This window comes from Vicugna pacos, chromosome 14 (assembly GCF_048564905.1).
Source record: "Vicugna pacos chromosome 14, VicPac4, whole genome shotgun sequence".
Lineage (NCBI taxonomy): Eukaryota > Metazoa > Chordata > Mammalia > Artiodactyla > Camelidae > Vicugna > Vicugna pacos.
Window position 1 is genome coordinate 62,795,819 of NC_133000.1, and position 16,388 is coordinate 62,812,206.

The window sequence follows — 16,388 nt, forward strand, 5'->3', positions numbered from 1 at the left end:
CAGGACCCACGTGATACCAAAATCCACGGATGCTCAGGTCCCTTATATAAAATGGCATATCTGCATATAACCTCCACACATCCTCTCTTACACTTTCAATCGTCTCTGCATTACCTAATGCAATGCAGATGCTATGTAAATAGTTGCCAGCCCACGGCAAATTCAAATTTTGCTTTTTGGGACTTTCTGGAATTTTTAAAAATGTTTTCCCTGCAAGCTTGGTTGAATCTGTGAGTGGGGAACCTGCAGATAAGAAGGACAGACTGTAATTAAGAAAATCAGGAAAACTCAGGGAAGCATTTTGACCCTTGACTCTCCCAGTGGCTCTTTCCAGCTTCTCAAGTATCTGTGAATTCACCCAATTTCTGCTCCCGGCCACATCAGCCTTCTACAAGACGTCTCTCCCAGTGACTTACATAAAAAGGATGGTTCCTGTTGACCCTTCTTCACTTTTGCTTGTGCTGTAAAGGACATGTGTGTTGACTGGTATTTTCTGACATTGGTTTATGAAAAGCCATGGCTATGCTAGCATTTAGACTCCATCGTGCCCTGGCATCATACAGAGTATGCTGGAGCTTTTGGTCTGGCTGTTTTAACTCTCGGTGATCAAATTATACTATCTTATCGTCACAGCCCTTGCTCTGGAGTTTTCAAAGACCTCAAAGTTGATGTCGATGAGCCTCCTGTAATCAAACACAGACCCTCTTCACTATTTGTCACAGTGCGTTTCGGAAGCAGCATCGTTAAGCTGATGGTTTTAAAATGTCATCCGTTTTCCCATAGTCACCATTACATCAGGCACTGCGGGTCCGACCCAGGACCTGCACTGACTACGTCAAAGCTATGAAGGGTGACGAGTCATAAGAGTCAACTGACCATGAACATGCCATACTTCTGCAATAACAAAAAAGGGAAACGGTGATGGAGGTTACATTATAAGCTGGAACAAGACCCCAGATCAGCTTACCCAGCTCACGTAAATAGAGAACCAGGACTGGAACCTGATTATCGAGTCCTGCGTAGGGCAGGGCTCTCTCCCTTTTACCACACTGCCTTCCTGAGAAGGTGCTTCCAACCATCATTAAAGGGCCCCAGGTACTACAGAGTATACAGATGGCAGAGTATCACGTAACATCTCTTTGTTAGCAAGCCCTTACCAAGTGCCAGACATTGCGCTAAGCTTTTATACGAATTCTCATTAAAAACCAACATGGCCCCTGTAAGGGACTGTTCTTGTCCCCAGTATATAGATAAGGAAACTGCAGCTGTGAGAAGCTGAAAAATTTGTTCAGGATTATCTGTTAATCAGATTTAGAGCCTCCCCCCAAGCTCCCAACCTTCCATTTTAAAATGAGGAAGAAGACCTAGAATGGTTATGACTCCCTCAAGGTTACATAAGGGGTTAAAAACTCATCTCTTACCGCAGAGCTTAGTCTTCTCTGCTGCCATCAAACCGCGATCCAGCCAGAATGTGCTCACTATGCATTTTTGAACAATCAATAGCTTTGCTTCCTCCTTAAAATTGAGAAAGGTTTTGGAGGAATCAAAAAGATACCCAAGGATATTAAACTCAATTCCTCCTTTTTCTCCAGTAATAATTTCATAACTCTTCCACTAGTCATTCTTTCAATATTTGTCATTGTTATCCCGACGTATTTGAAAGGGCCGGAGGACCACTTTAGTTATGGAGATTCAGGAGAAAAGAAATTGCTTGAATCGATTCCAATTGTTCATCTTCTTTTCTTTGCTGCTCTCTGACCCCTGCAATGATAAGGATGGCCCTGAACAAGGAAAGAAGTTAAAATAGGGAAATCTAAGGAGTGTGTGAAGAATGAGAAGAAAACCCCATTGTATTCCTTTGCCTTGGAAAAAATGGTGTATAAGAGTTGCTTTCTTTTTTCTTTTTTCTTTTTTTTTTTCACGTAAGCTCATAACGTAAGACCCCTGATTTTCTCTGCTCTTTGTGTGGACCTATGTGAGAAGAGGTGAAGGTTCGAAAACAGAAGTATGGATGCTGCTTAGACCAGCCTGGGTGTGCAAAAGTGCCCATAGATAGTGGTTTGCTGTAAGCACAATTATCTCAGGATTATTAGTAAACGCGCTACCTTGTCAAAATATTCACATTCGTGTTTTGTGGCTTAGCCTAGAAAACTAAAATGGGTGAAATATTGCCATATGATAGTGACATTTTGTGCTTACCACCACCAGGCACTCATTAATTACATTATCTGATTCTCACAAGTTAGGGACAGCATTGGATTCCCATTCCCGAGATGAGGAATACGAAAAATATAAGATGTTGAATCACATACCCACGGTAACATGCATATTAAGCCTGGAAGCTGGGTTTGACCTGGAGCTAAATCTAAAGAGGGAGATTCTGCCTTTCATAGGATGTAACTTTCTACCGCAGACCAGACGACACTAGTCATTGTATGCTACTGGCTGTTTGTTCTTTTGTAATAAAAGATTTTAGTTTGAAAAATGATTACTCTGAATGGCAGCCAAGACTCATGAATAATAGAGAAATTCAGCCTATATTTATTTAGCTGTCAGCAACAGGTCAGGCTATACATATACAAAAAGGGAAGTGCATTTGACATTTTAGAAAATCTTACTGTCATCAAAATCAAGTTTATTATCAACATATGCAGAGTGTCATACAGATCATATAATTTTTAAATGCACAATATTATTTGTATTCCTATTTCAATAGAAGCTGAAACCAAATTTTATTTAAGATTATGAATCTTGAAGAGACTAAGGGAGGGGAACCAGAGTGAGGAGGTACAGCTCAAGGCATGCTTAGCATGCACGAGGTCCTGGGTTCAATCCCTAATACCTCCTCTAAAAGCAAATAAATAAACCTAATTACTTCCCCCTTGGGGAAAAAAAACTTAAAGGAAGGGAACCAATGTTTATCAAAAACCACTATTCCATATCTGACACTTTATAGACATTATTTAATTTAATATGCAACAGACCTCTGTGAAGTGCCTTATCCATTTTCTAGAGCAAACAAGTTTAAAGAATGATGTGCTTAAGATTCAAGCAGGTTGGAGGTGGCTGGACAGTTTCAGAACTCAGTTTCGCTGGTCTCCAAATCCTGTTCTCTTGTCTCTCCACCAAACTCGAATTAGATCGGAGCTTATGGTCCATGTAGGACTGGGGTGAACCTCTTTATGTGGTTCCCTTAAAAACTTCCAACCGCTGAGTTTAACTATTGATTTAAAAAGTTCTAGCCATTTAAGAAAAAAGTTCCAGTAGAAACAAAGCTTTTGAAAATCCAAGTTCAATATCAGAAATGGTCTGAAAATATTGTTAGTTGATGAGACCAAAAAGGAAATTCAAATTTCAGTCCAGTAAGCAAGAGCTAGAAAGCAGATGGACGAGGGCACCATTTCACCTGCCCGGGGTGGTACACTGGTAGGAAACTTCTGGCCAAAAAAGAGAGATTGTTTTTCTCCACTGTTTCCACAGAACCTCACCTTCACATAAATCTCAGGTTAAATGAACATCACTCCTTGAGGATGAATCTTACAGGCAGCCTGGAAGAGGTGACTGTGAAAGGAGTGACTAGAGGTTAATTTCGTCGTAGGTAAAACCATTGAGCTAAATTCGAGAGTAAGCCAAGGAATTTTAATGATGATTCAGGTACACAAACAAGAAAGAGCCAAGGATTCCATTCTGAAACAAAATTGGGAGAATAAATAGAAGGGCAGGGGGGAGAAGGAAGAAGGCACGAAGAATTGGCAGGAAAGGGAAATAGGGAGTCACTGTTTAATGGATGCAGAGTTTCAGTTTGGGATGGTGAAAACTCTGGAGATGGATGGTGGTGATGGCTGCACAACACCGTGCGCGTGCTTTATGCCGCTGATCTATACACTTAAAAGTGGTTAAAATGGCAAATTTTATACTCTGCTTTTTATTTTTTACCATAGTATTTTAAATTGGGCAAAAGATCTGAATAGCTAGTTCTCCAAAGAAGAAGGGATTAGGGTTAGAAAGAGAGATGCCTCGTTGTACTTAGGTTTTTGTTTTATTAAATCCACAGTATAAAGTGATTCTTTTCACATTAAAAAGGATTTCTCGTTACTGTGTGTTCCTTTAAGAATTCTGTTTTCATGACACAGGTAACTGAGGGCAAAGGCAAGTTCTTCCTCAGTGAACCGTGTCGGTTAGGCGCTGGGTCTATTCCGAGGCCTTAATTAAAGCCCACTGTTAATTCCGTGTGATGCATCTTCATACTTTTTTCTCAACAAGTGTTTATAAGAGCACATGTGAAATTCAGAATTCTGGGAGCACGGCTAGGAACAAGATGGCCCCTGTTCTCGTGGGTCTTACACTGTCGGGGGACAGGCAGTAAACCGACAGGTAAATAATTACAACCAAAGTAACGGCCCTGTGATAAGGACCATCTCAAAAAGCAGAGATGCTGATAGAAAGGGCCTGACTGCAGAGCTTTGAGGGAGGACCGTTAGTAGTAAAGAGTTAAGGGCAGGCAGGCGCTTGCTTTCTTTACACATTTTTGTGTTACCATTTTGCTGTCTTTATGAGGAGTTATTAGGGAGGACGGATGGCAGCCTGGTTAACTACCCCCCACACTGCAGAGGGGCCAGTGCGGCACAAGCAGAGTGAGAAACTAAGGCCCACGAGGGCCCCGGAGCTGCTTGGTGGCACAAATAAGGCCCCTGAAATTCCACTCCAGGACTTCCTTTGATTTTTTCCTTCCCACAAATCAAGTGGTTTTGTTCATCTCTCTCTTTCTCTCTCTCTCTCTGACACACATACACAAGCACACAGGCAAAGAACTAAAAAAGGAGAAAATAAAGCAAAACAAATTTTGCTGGAAATTGCGTTCGATGGCAGTGTCATCCTACCAATTCAAGGAATGTGCAAGCTGATCGCAATACACAAAGACCTACTTCATGCCCTGCACAGGACATTCATCTTACCATGCTTTTTACTGAATCCCAACGTTTGGTTACCTTTCTGCTTTAGTGTCTTAAAAGCCAGTTCTTAGCAGGCTGAATTATACATTCTGCTCCACTGTTACAATGAATACTGTGGCCAAAATGTGCCCAGGATTCTAAGTCTAACACAATGTAGTGGATACAAAAGCAGGGCATTGAGCAGGATCGGGGACTTAATGTTGAATCCAACAGGATCTTGCTTCTGTGATTTTTCTTGGCCTGATTCTTCAGTGTGTTACTGGGAGCAGAACCCCACATTGAAAAGAACAGGTTTCAATGAACGCTTTTGAAATTTCTTTTCAGTTGCTGCATAAACTGCTTTTTAAAGGTATAAAAAAAGTTTTCTTAGACTTTACCTTCATGCCCCGAGGTCATCTGCAGTGAAGCAGCCTCAGATGTGGGCAGCCTGTCTAATCCCAGGTGGCCTCGCTTGAGCCACCTCTCACTGTACATACTCTAAATATAATAGTCTTAGAAAAAAATGTATCACCTTTTCTATAATATTTTAGAATATTTTTAAATAGTGTGGCCCAATTATTATATATCATTTCTTGATATAGTAGAGGAATTTAGCTTTCCTTAATTTGCATACAGTCCCTAATTTTTAAAATATTTCTTTGTTCAAAATTCCCTTTGCCACTTGGGTTGGAACTCAAGTAATTTTCCAATAGAGACAGTGATGGACTTGATAGTTAGGTCTCCAGGCTGGCGGACAACAGGTTGTTTAACTCTTGACATTGCTCAAGGCTAGTACTGTGCTAACAGCATGGAAGAGGCTGAATACCATGTTCATGGATGTGTCCAGTCTTTAGGATTCAGTAGATGCCAAAAGCATATGCTTAACCCAAACCCCCAGGCAGCTGTGTGATAGGAAGTCCTTCACCTCCTCCGCCAGCCGGCCACAGAGGAACCATCTGCTAGGTTACCTCTGTGACTGGGATGTTTCTTGGGGAAGATGTGTGGAGTAGGAATGATGTCCGTGTGGAGTCAAGAATGCCAAGTGATGAATAGGAAGATACAAGCTGGAAGCTGGTCCTGGGCCACCACCTTCCTTCTCATTTTCCTTGGATGCTGGGCTTGATTGCCCAGTTCTCTTTTCCTGGCTGTCGTGGGGCCTTCCGACCTAGCATTGTGTTTTCTTGTGACCTTCTCTGGCACCCACAGAGCCGTGGCTTCATGGCTCCTCTCTTCCTGAACGAGAAGACCGCACTCCTGAGTGTGATTTTCTTTCAAACACGTCTGTAGTGTCGGGGGAAACATGAGGGATAAAGGTCTCCTCTCTAATGCCTTTGCCTTCTTCCTCATATGTATCATTTTGGAGAAAATGTCACCCTCGGATGATGTATAGGTCTTTAGATGACCTGAGGACTAGATTCCCATCTCACTGTGAAAGCAGCAGAAGTGAGTCTCAGGACTCCCTCAAGGGAACTGAGGTTGATCGCAGCTGGCTCTGGGATGGAGAAGGGGATCATGGTCAAAGCATCCCGTAATACTCACAAGTCCAGATTGTTCCATGTGACGTGGACTCAAGCAGTAGAATCTTACTCAAATCAAGAATCTCCATGTATGTATTTTGTCTAGATAATACAAAGTATCAATGTGGACCCTAGTCAGTAATCATCAGTGAGGCCAGTGTTTCTGCCTTTCATGCAAAAGCTCAAATATTAATATTTTAAATGAAAACGTTTCACATATTAGGAAGTATATCTGAAAAACCTTTTTGTTCAGATATAGAGTGAAAAATATTAGACAGTCATGAGTCATCAATATGAGTCATGTTGACAAAATGATATGTCATTGAAAATAGAGGAATTAGAGCTTTGAATGGAAACTTTCTATTAATAACAGAGGGTAGAACCATAGTCCTGACCAAACTCTGCTTTAAGGTCTGCTGAGTACTGCGGGCATTCCAATCAGCTTCAGGTTGCTCTTCTCGAGAGTGAAACTGATGGTCACACTTGAGAATTTTCTCCCACAACCCCAGTATATGCCTTTTCTGTGTAAATAAAAATCCATTTGGAAAACAAGTCAAATATGGCAGAAGATCCTTGCCTTCCCCCAGAACAGTATTCCCCTCAAGTAATGCATGGGACTGTTTTTCAGAGTCTCTTTTCCTATACCACTGATTATCTTTGGACTTTTTACACAGTTAAAATTCACAAATGGTCACGAAATAGGCCAAAGTTCTTGAAAGTGTTCTTTAATTAACACATATCATGAGAATTACTCTGATAACAGATGTTCACCAAGAGACTAAAAGCATTTGTTTTTGACTTCGGTAATTCATAGTATGGCAATCCACTGTAATCCATGCTAGGATGAGGGACAGAATTATTGGGCAGCCAAAAAATGTACAAACTGTGAGACTCAGTTGTCCTGGGGACCCAGTTACGGTAGCAGCCCTGCTGGGAAATGTCTCCTTGAGCTCTAACGTTAGTGGTATCCATCTCCACTGAAAGTCCTTCAGATTCCTGTGAGGCCACACAGATATTTGATAAGTAATAGTTTATCTGCCTCTCCAAACTCAACATGACAAAGATATTATTGGGTGGTTATTCACAGGAGGATTTAACTAAAATATCTATTATTCCTCTTTTCTGATTGTTTCTCATAGTTTGGATCCATTGAAACAGTTGGTCTTTTCACTGAAATATTTTTTTTCTATCAACTAAGCCAAAGAGTAAAGAGTTCTTACTGAATTTAATAGAGAGCTAGCATTTTTAAAAGGTAACTCATCTAACATCTCTGAATGTCTGCAATGAACACATTTACATAAGAAGTGTGAACATGTCCAGAAGTCACCTAGAAGCTCACAATTTCCAAAATTATTTTGTATGTACATTTCCTAGAGGTCAACCCCCAGGTAGAAAACTCAGCAAGTATTAATACTTGATACCTCTGACGCACTGAGGAAAAGACACATTGATTTGTCTTCTTTGCACCCTCTCGCAGGATGGCTAGTTTAGCTACTGAGTTCATGGTGCTCATGCATTCAGGTTTAGTGTTTCAGCCTCTGCACAGACTATTTTGCTATCAGCTGAGTGCACTTCTCACTCTGTTCAGTTCTTTTTCAAGTGTGCACTGAAGGGAACGGCACAGGGAGGGCTCTGTCTACATCCGTTATCATGTTGGAAAAGACAAGGCAATATGTATATTTCATATCTGGTGAATCAGTCACAGGAGGGACAGTAGTTTCTTCTTGAGTAGAGGGTACCGATCAGCCAAGTACCCTGTTCCTTTAGGTGGAAGCCATATGTTGGAAAGTTACAGGATTAACTCCCCATTGGACCTACTCCCTTGATCCTGCCCACCACCCCCACTGCTGCCTCCCCGGATGGTGCCTATGACCTTGGATGATGCCTATGACCTTGGCTGCTGCCTGGCTCAGGAAGCTAGCAGTCCAGCCTTCAGATTCTCCTCCAAGAAAACAAATGTGGCAGGAGAAAGGAAGGCTCAAGGAGAACACCACCTGGCAGCTCATAGCTGAATTCAGCCCGAAGATATCTTTGACCCATACCGAATTGTTTTCCATGATACGAATCAGTGGCTGAATTTCCAGCTGCTTTTAGCAAATGGATAAGTCAGGCAACACAGAGCCCGGGTTTCTGCAGGTGACAGTTGGCTGGAGCTGAGTAGCTGCTGCTCCACTCCTCCTAGGCACAGCCCTTCCATCTGCCACCCTCCCCAACTGACCCGCCCACTATGCACATTTCCTGCCTGTCCCCAGGAAGCCTAGTATTCAGGCAGTACCTAACCCAGTCCTCTTTGTAATCAACTTAGCTGAGTCAGTGGTAACCACTTCACGGGAATGCAGGGATTATGAAATGGCTGCTCATAACACATTTGATGGGGAAATAATCCATTTGATGTTCTTTGGGGCCACTCATACTTTGCCTTCAAGAAATAAAAATGAGACTAATTGTGTACTGGGCTCATATGGGAGTAATGAAAGGATATGGATTAAGCAGAATCATTACATTCTTAAGTCCAACCACCTGGAGGAGGTGCTCATTGGTAAGGAGACTGTTGCAGCCGGCAGGTATTCCTGCATCACAGACGGTTTTGTTACAGCTAGGAGGTCCACTAAGATTTATAAATGCAGTCATGGTTTGAGATCAGGTGCATCTGTGTTAAAAATAGCATCACCAGTTTTTGTGGGCATCAGCTGTTCTCATTTCTGTGTGTTCTTTTAGTGGAAAAAGGAATTGAAAATAATACTTTCAGTTCAAGATTTTGATCTTATTAAAATCTAGAATCTTATTTTAATAATTGAATCCTCTTCTTCATCGTGGCTCTGTTATGTCAAATAACACTTATTTGAGGAACTAGGCAATCAGAGAGACAAACAGAACGTGTTCAGTATGTTGCATTTCTGTCCCATCGTATGGCTTGCCAAGGCTCCCTAGAAGTGGGAGCAGTGGAACTGTGTTTGGGTAGGGGCTTCTGTTGCTGTAAGCAGACATGTTTGCAGCACCCATCTGGAGGAGACCTAGGGTAGGAGGCGGGTGACCACCCAGGCAAGGATGACCCTGGATGGGGGATGGGGGATGGGGGACTAGCAGCCCACAAGTCTGTCAGCAATTTCTATAGACCTGGTTCCTGCAGACAGTCAGTGTCGCCTCCCGCCCAGCACTCCAAGCTCTATTTGCTGTAGGCCTCACCCCTTTCCCTAATTCCCAAGCTTCCAGGGGGTTCTGAGCACAGACCTCCACTGGCATCACAAGCGGTACAGAGCTGCTCTCTGGAATCCCTTATTCCCCTGGTCCCATTGCAGACTGTCACTGCACCCTGGAGGGGACTCCCATGCCAGGGAGCAGTGTGAACTGACATCCCTAAGCTCTTGCCTCATGCAAGCCAGCTAAAACTGTTCGTGCTGTCTTTTCCAGGTCTGTAAAATATGACTGGCAATACTCACCCTAGCTCTTAAGGCTCTAATTAAAATTTCTCAGCACTTCCTAGAAAATCAGAGGCATACCTGTTAAAATTAAAACAAAGAAAATAACGATGCTTTGGGGAGGGGACTTTCAGGGGACCCAGTGTGATAGCTATTTCTCTGACTTATACGTACTCTGCAGACCCCAGGAGAGTGTTCCATTGCCCTTTCCAAGAAAGCACGGGCGGCAGTGCCTGGAGGCTGAGGAAGGAACCTTGGATATCAGCCTCAGTTTTGATGAATGCGGGACAGGAGGGACGCCACTGACAGCCAGTCTGTCGAGGTCACTCTAGTGAACCACTTTTTTAAATGGCCAGGCTCAGGATTAGGACTTGTCAATGTCAGATTCAGAGCTGTCGTCCCGGGGCCCCACGTAAGCCTGTGCTTTTCAGAGTGTATGTTTTGTACCCCTGTTGAAATAGGCAAGACCTTCTGAAGCGTTTGATCCTCCTGGCCGTTGAGGTTACAGTGGAGACTGAAGAAGTCTTCACATATAGAACACAGTTCATGTGTTCATGTAGAATTGGAGTGGGAGAGAATCTCCAAGGAGAGGCAACAGGGAAACACACAAGGTTACCTATTTATCTGTTTTAAATTATGTTTTTTTTTTGGTGTGAATTAAAAATAAAATCTAAGTAAAGAAAAGCTGTATCAGAAACTGGAGAGAAGTTCCCTCTTTCCCTCAAAATGGCTTCTGCACACCCTTCCCGCTTCACACACCCCCCCTCCTCTTCCCTCCAGAGGTCTCCTTCCTGTGGTCCTACCCTCCCTGTGGGCCCTGAGACCGGTCATGTCGCGTGTTGCCTAACCCCAGAAGCAGCCATCAAACGGGCCGTACTTAAAGGAGGCCCTGTTCATTATCTGCAATCCTGTGCTGTCTGTATTTCCAAGATATATTTCACCCCAGAGCACACTTAACTCAGATTGTACCAACAAGCTGTGTTTCTCAGAAAGATCTGAATCATCAAGCAGTATTTCTGAGAAAAATGCTATCACCAAGAAAATGAAACACTGAAACCCCCAAAGTGTTCCTACTTTCTAAGATCCGATCTCTCGAACCTCTTGAAGCTCACTGCTGCTGGGAGCACAGTTTATTTTTTCACACCACACACAGAGTCCTCAGGACAGCCCAAGACACAGACCAGGGTATGACCAGTGTCTTCCAGCCTAGATTCCAGGTGGCAGCACAGCTGAGAGTTCAGTGGGACCAGGGGTCGTTTTTATTTATGTCTTTGTCCATACGATGCATTGTGTGTAGGCGGGGCCAGAGGGGAGAAGCGGTCTGAGTGAGCCCAGTGAATGCCTTTAGTTGACGTCAAGGCTGACTTACATTTCAGTTAAACCTGGGTGGTTGTCAACTTCAGATCCAAAGCTTTGTTGTAACTAATTTCTACCGTGCGGATCTGCCCATTATGGGCTCTCTGTAGGATCGTTTTTCTTTCCAGGTGGCTAGGAATTTCATTCTATATGGCTTTTTCATTTCAGTTCCTAAGCTAAAACGTGAATAAATTCTAAAATACGTATTATTTTATATCAATTTAAGAAGCTGCAAGTTTGTTTTCTATAAATATTTTAGAGACACTCATGCTAAAGTAAAAGGAAAGAAAAAAGAAAAACAGGACAAGATTTGATGTCCTGGGGTCCATTTCTATTTGGAAACTTTACAGACAGGATTGAAGCTAAGAAGTCGAATAGAATAATCCCTGTTTAATAATCAAATATCTAAATCTGAAAATGAAGTTATAAGCATCTAAAGAATTTGAATATTGGCTCTTTGAAATGACTATTCAAGATATTATGATAATATTTAGATGTAAATCATTGTATCTCATTATTATTTTTATTTGTCTATCAGTGCATGAGACGAGGAATGCCTTTTTTTCCCCAATTAATTTTAAATTCCTAGGACTCTTTGAAAAACAAAGAATGCTCTTATCTGAAGTGCCGAGTTTCCATTTAGTGTAAATATTTAACATGCCTGAATTCTTCCTCTATTTTTATCAATTCCATACACATTGGTATGTTCCAATAAAATAAAGGATATTCCTGTTTATTTCACGGGAGAAATTATTTAATTCTATATACTAGAACTTTTTTATATAAACTGCAGAAATACCCACTTATAGTGAAAAATATCCACATGTATAAATTCCAACGTAATGAGATACAAAATTATACTTGTAGAAATGAGGCTTTTATTGGGGAAATATTAGCTGACCTTGATCATGAAGAATTTTTTACTGGTTATTTCCTAAACAAAGACTCTTGGCTCTTTTACAAATAAACATTTTTGTTTATTAATTGCACAAAGTTTGCTCGAAGCATTGCACAAAGAACAAATATTTTTGCTCGAACGTGTCAGCTGCTTGGCTTTTAAGCTTAAAAAAAAAAGGGGCTGGGTCACAGAGGGTGAACTCCCTGTCCTCTGCAAAATTATGGGTTTGGAAATGAAATTAGATCAAACTCCAGGGACCTCAGTTTGCATTTGATAATTTAGTTTTATTGGTGCTTTTGGAATTATCAAGACTGTTTTAACTGCTTTCTTAGAATGTTATTTCTTTTTTCTTTAATGTGAGGCATTTAAACAGGCCCTGAATTTGAAACTGGTTGTTATATTATGTCTTGGGAACAAAATGACTTTTGATGGGAACATATCTTTGAATTATAAATGCAAGTTAATAAATAAATAATACTTAATTTATTGCACATTTTTAAATGTTTATATTAAACTTGACTAATAACTTTTCACGTATGAACTAATTCTCTGATTAGACTTCCTGATCACACTAGCAAATATTAATTGAATGCTAATTGAACATGCAATAAAAAGATACGAAGCCAGAACTAAAAACAGAGGTTAGGGTCTAAACACACTGCATGTCCACATATATGCAGTCACAGTTTTACAGGAAATACTGTGCACTTGCATCATTCTTTACAGTGGCCACACAGCAGAAGTACTTAAGTGTAAAATATTTCAGCATGAAGGGTGGGGATTGGGTAAAACTTTAATTGCATCAAAATTATGAGAAATTGAAGGAAATTCCTATTTGTAAATGTCTGTTTTCAAAGAATAAAACGTAAAGTAGCTATGTTCCCTCACAGAAGGATGTCTAAATCACACCTGTCTTTTTCTTCAACAGATAATTCTGAAATAATCAGCAGGAACGGAATGGAATGCCAAGAATCTGCAATGAGAATAACTAAACATTGTTACTGTACATACTATCCTGTTTCCTCCTCAATAGAATTGCCACAAACTGCATGCTAAATAAAGAGTTAGTTCTTCTGGACAGACCACAACTCTAAGACGCTAGTGCTGCTATATCATATATGAGTGTTAAATACGGTATGCTTAGTATATTCCAACCTAAGATAGTTAACTACCTGAGACCAGCTGTGATGTTTAAAGACATAAAGGATAAAGTTTACTTTTAAAGGGTTTCTGAACATAGTTTCTGTCCTAGGAATATTGTCTTATCTCCATAACTATAGCCGATGCAGAAAGTCCAACCAATGTACTCATTTCGACTCAGAATATTTCAAAGGTAGCAATAAACAATTAGCATTAGTTTAAAAAAAAAAAACAAACTATTCCAAGGGCAGGTTCGATTCTGACTTCAAATCCTGTCATTTCATTTACCCACTGGATCAAAGATAACGTTTCACTTCTTGACGACACGAATGCTGCAGCAAAGATGAGAAGTGAAGTAAAACCCGTTACCTGTCCTGCAGGTTAAAAGTTGAATGGAAGTTCAAGCACAAGTACGGGGGACACATCCAAGTGTGATATTTGGTTTGCCTGGAGATGCCGCGTAGAATCCTGTGATTCTAGAGTAACATTAACTAGATTGAAAAAGAAACTTTGCACGGTATGAGCTTCATACCCCACCAAACAAAGTCTTGAAGGTATTATTTTACAAGTATATTTTTAAAGTTGTTTTATAAGAGAGACTTTGTAGAAGTGCCTAGATTTTGCCAGACTTCATCCAGCTTGACCAGAACGAGAGGCCCATGCCAACAGTCTAATCAAAGGGATTAGTCTTGCGAACTCACCATCCGGTTGTCTGTTACAGAATAACTCTTCTAAACTAAAAAACCTAGTCAAACAAGCTGTAGGTGGGGAGATCTGTATAATATTCTAATTTAAGTAAGTTTGAGTTTAGTCACTGAAAAATTTGACTGTGACTTTAATCTAAATTACTATGTCAACAAAAAGTAGATAGTTTCCGTTTTTAAAACATCCATTACTGTTTTGCATTTCAAAAGTTGGATTAAAGGGTTGTAACTGACTACAGCATGGAAAAAAAATAGTTCTTTTAATTCTTTCACCTTAAAGCATATTTTATGTCTCAAAAGTATAAAAAACTTTAATACAAGTACATACATATTATATATACACATACATATATATACTATATGTGGATGAAACATATTTTAATGTTGTTTACTTTTTTAAATACTTGGTTGATCTTCAAGGTAATAGCGATACAGTTAAATTTTGTTCAGAAAGTTTGTTTGAAAGTTTATTTTAAGCACTATCGTACCAAATATTTCATATTTCACATTTTATATGTTGCACATAGACTATACAGTACCTTCATAGTTTTTAAATTATTGTTTAAAAAACAAAACAGCTGTTATAAATGACTATTATGTGTAATTGTTTAAAACATCCATTTTCTTTGTGAACATATTAGTGATTGAAGTATTTTGACTTTTGAGATTGAATGTAAAATATTTTAAATTTTGGCATCACCGCCTGTATTGAAAACTGAGTGCACCAAGCATATCATTTTTGTTTGAAGAAAAGAGAAATCCGCCATTTTAATTAATGTTGGTCAAAGTCTAATGACTATTTATCTTCTATCATAGATTTGATAACCCTATCAAAAGAAAATCACATTCTAAGTGTAATCTGACATAGTGCTTGTGTTGTTGCGTTTGTTTTAATTTGTGGAAAAGTATTGTATCTAACTTGTATTTCTTTGGTAGCTTCATCTTTGTGTATTATTGATATTTGTAATTTTCTCAACTATAACAATGTAGTTATGCTACAACTTGCCTAAAACATTCACACTTCTTTTCTTTTTTTCTTTTTTTTCTTTGTTAATTCACTTAAACTCATTGAAAACATAGTAGACATTACTAAAAGGTAAATTATGAGAATCACTGAAATATTTTTGTAGACTAATTGTTGTAACATTGTCTTCTTTTTTCCTTTTGTTTCATGATTTTGATTTAAAAAATTATTGATTAGCACACGACTATTTTCAGCCCTTTAATAATGGAACATCAAAAACATCACCTGTTCCCCCAAGCAGATAGAGAAGACTGTATTTTTACTATGATATCCATTTTCCAGAATTGTGATTATAATATGCAAAGAGTCATAAATATGCCATTTACAATACGGAGGAGGCAAGGCAAATGCATAGATGTACAAATATATGTACAACAGATTTTGCTTTTTATTTATTTATAATGTAATTTTATAGAATAATTCTGGGATTTGAGAGGATCTAAAACTATTTTTCTGTATAAATATTATTTGCCAAAAGTTTGTTTATATTCAGAAGTCTGACTATGATGAATAAATCTTAAATGCTTTGTTTAATCACCAAAACAAAATCACCAATATCCAAGACATGAAGATAGCAATTCAACAAATACTGTAGTGAAGAGATGAACTCGCCACTTGTACAGGAACTACATTTCACTCTTGGTTTTCAGGATATAACAGCACTTCACCGAAATATTCTTTGAGCCATACCACTGGTAACATTTCTACTAAATCTTTCTGTAACACTTAAAGAATTCCTTCATTCATTACCTTACAGTGTAAACAGGAATCTAATTTGTATCAATTCTATGTTTTGGTTGTAATATTCAGTTCACTCACCCAATGTACAACCAATGAAATAAAAGAAGCATTTAAAAGGATTGCTAGCCTCCCTTCCTTTTTTTTGCTGTTGAGGTACGACTGATAATTAGCCAAACAAAATGGTTTTACACATTCACCTAGATCCCATTTGGTAACTTCATTGAAGAGCAAGCTTTTGATTTTGGCTTTTCTACAGTAAGAGAAACAATTTAAAAGGGTCACTTTTGGAAGAATTTTTAGTATCCTGTGAAATGAGAAATAAAAATAAATCCCCCACTCAGCTCTCAGAGCTCTGCCTGAACGTGAAGCAGTGTGAACACTGGTAACCAAATGGGGCACAAGACGTCAGTGTCATTGAGAGACCAGAAAATATCCACTGATCCCTAAGACCGGCTTCTGGGGAGAGCCTGACGGAGCCTCGTGTCTTGGACCTCAGGCTGCAGGAAAAGGCAGAACGGTGAGCCCCGTTCTACGCAGGCGTCCTGGCCTCCGGACCAAGGGGAACGCAGGAGCTGAGCATCGCACCTGAGGGCAGGTGCTCAACAAAGCGAGTCCTCTGAGAGACACTGGATGCCTTCTCAGTCTGCTTTCTCTGTCC

At 39.9% G+C, this 16,388-nt stretch overlaps 1 protein-coding gene across 7 annotated transcripts in view; it reads left to right on the forward strand.

The window, feature by feature from the left end:
* The window catches only part of MBNL2 (muscleblind like splicing regulator 2), a 158,333-nt gene extending 142,484 nt beyond the window's left edge, over window positions 1-15,849 (forward strand). For all 7 annotated transcript variants that reach the window (XM_072976463.1, XM_072976464.1, XM_031684421.2 and 4 more), the window contains one exon: window positions 13,050-15,849. In XM_072976463.1, coding sequence (XP_072832564.1) covers window positions 13,050-13,177 — 128 coding nt within the window. In that variant the 3' untranslated portion in view covers window positions 13,178-15,849. The remainder of the gene's footprint in view (window positions 1-13,049) is intronic.
* The last annotated feature ends 539 nt before the right edge of the window (window positions 15,850-16,388 follow it).